Here is a 1636-nt window from a genome sequence, read left to right on the forward strand (position 1 = left end):
AACCCATGGCCTTGGTGTCATCAGCACCGCACTCTCCCGAGTGAGCCACAGGCCAGCCCTCTCTTCTCCCTTTAGACTGCTGTCTAGTAAATTCATCTTCAGCTTGGAGTGGTGCCCAGCGTCCTATAGGGCTGTGGTAAGAGTCAGCAGGGAAACCAGGGGATTCCTTTTAGGTGCTACAGCTGCCATCACTTGGGACAAGCCAAATTAACCCATCACATATGAGCCCATCTTTTATGTTGAACAACTTATTATATGACCCTGGAAATGAAAATGAATGATGATTTCTTAAAACTACAGATGTCACCCTTGAGTACTGGAGGTGGTCTCTCTGCCAAAACAATTAGGTAAGTGGTCTTGGATAAGCCAAACATGAGAACTGGGTCAGGTGACATCATGACACCTTCTGATTCCAAGATTGAAACAATTTCTAGGAGCTGGTGGGGATGGAATTCAAAGGATGCACGGTTCTTCTATCCTTGAGAATTATGTCATTTATTTCATATTTTTAGATTTAAATCCCAGTTCCACATTTACTCCTTAAGTGCTCCCCCCACCCCTCTGACGAAGCTTATTGCCTTTCCGGGTAGTGTTCTCTGCCAGCAGGGGCCTAGCTAGGGATCTATAGGAGAAGAGTTTCTCTTCAGTCCTTCCCACCTGTGAGACAAATCTCCATTAAAGTCCCAACAAATGCAACTGTCCCTTGTAGAGCAACCAAGCCTAAGAAGGTGTTGCTTCTGTGCCCGGCTCTGATGCACCACTAGGAGTTCTTGGATTTCCGCTCCTTTCTGGCCCTGGAGGCCATGAGGCTGAAGAAAAGCCCAGGAGCTAGAGTTCGAAGATAAATAGCCAAGGAAGGCAGTAAGTCGGCCAGGATCACATCTTTCTCCTTCCTGCCCACAGCAGCAAGAACATCCTGAGCCACCTCCGCAGGGTTTCGGCCCTGTGCTGTGGTCTTGTCTGTAGCTAAAATAGACAAAAACAAAAGAAACACATGAACTTGGGAGCAGAGGTCTTCTCTGCTGAGGACACGAGCTGATGTGAACTGTCAGGTCAGCGTGCTGCACTCCCACCATGAAGCTCTTCGCAGAGTGTCAGGAAGCAGGTGGTGTGGTGTGCCAACACCCCTGACGATGTTGTACTCTAAGGAAATGAGGAACCATTCTGTGGTTCCACGTGGGTAAGTGGTGGTAAGGGAGATGTGGAAACAGGGTAGACTGGGTACCCCTGTCAGTGCCTGGGACCAAAGCAAGTCCATCTGCCTGGTGGTCTATGGCACGGACAGAGGACAGCCCAGGTGGGGTCTCAAAGAGTGAGCCCCTCACACCACATCTGAAGAGGAGCTTCCTGACCTTGGACATTTTTGCGTCTTGGAATACCCAATGCTTAAGGAATGTACCATCCGATCTGTCTTGGGTGGCTGGGCTTCAGGGCTGCCAGACAGGAGGTGGGCGAAGACTGTGTGACCCCCATATGCACTACAAGCTCACTGAATCAGGAGTAGACACGTCTGAGCTCCGAATGTCATGTATTAACTGGATGAGGAACAGGAAGAAACCCTTTGTTTTAGGTGTTAGAGGAGACAACCGGGAGAGGTTAGGTGGTGTTAGGTTAACAGCAAGGAATGTTTCTTTTC

General features: G+C 49.2%; 1 protein-coding gene across 2 annotated transcripts in view; it reads right to left on the reverse strand.

The window, feature by feature from the left end:
* Positions 1-474: 474 nt before the first annotated feature.
* DHRS7B (dehydrogenase/reductase (SDR family) member 7B) overlaps positions 475-1636 on the reverse strand; it is a 75258-nt gene continuing 74096 nt past the window's right edge. For both annotated transcript variants that reach the window (XM_008579006.1, XM_008579005.1), the window contains exon 7: positions 475-966. In XM_008579006.1, coding sequence (XP_008577228.1) covers positions 761-966 — 206 coding nt within the window. In that variant the 3' untranslated portion in view covers positions 475-760. The remainder of the gene's footprint in view (positions 967-1636) is intronic.

Source organism: Galeopterus variegatus, unplaced genomic scaffold (genome assembly GCF_000696425.1).
Source record: "Galeopterus variegatus unplaced genomic scaffold, G_variegatus-3.0.2 Scaffold1798, whole genome shotgun sequence".
Lineage (NCBI taxonomy): Eukaryota > Metazoa > Chordata > Mammalia > Dermoptera > Cynocephalidae > Galeopterus > Galeopterus variegatus.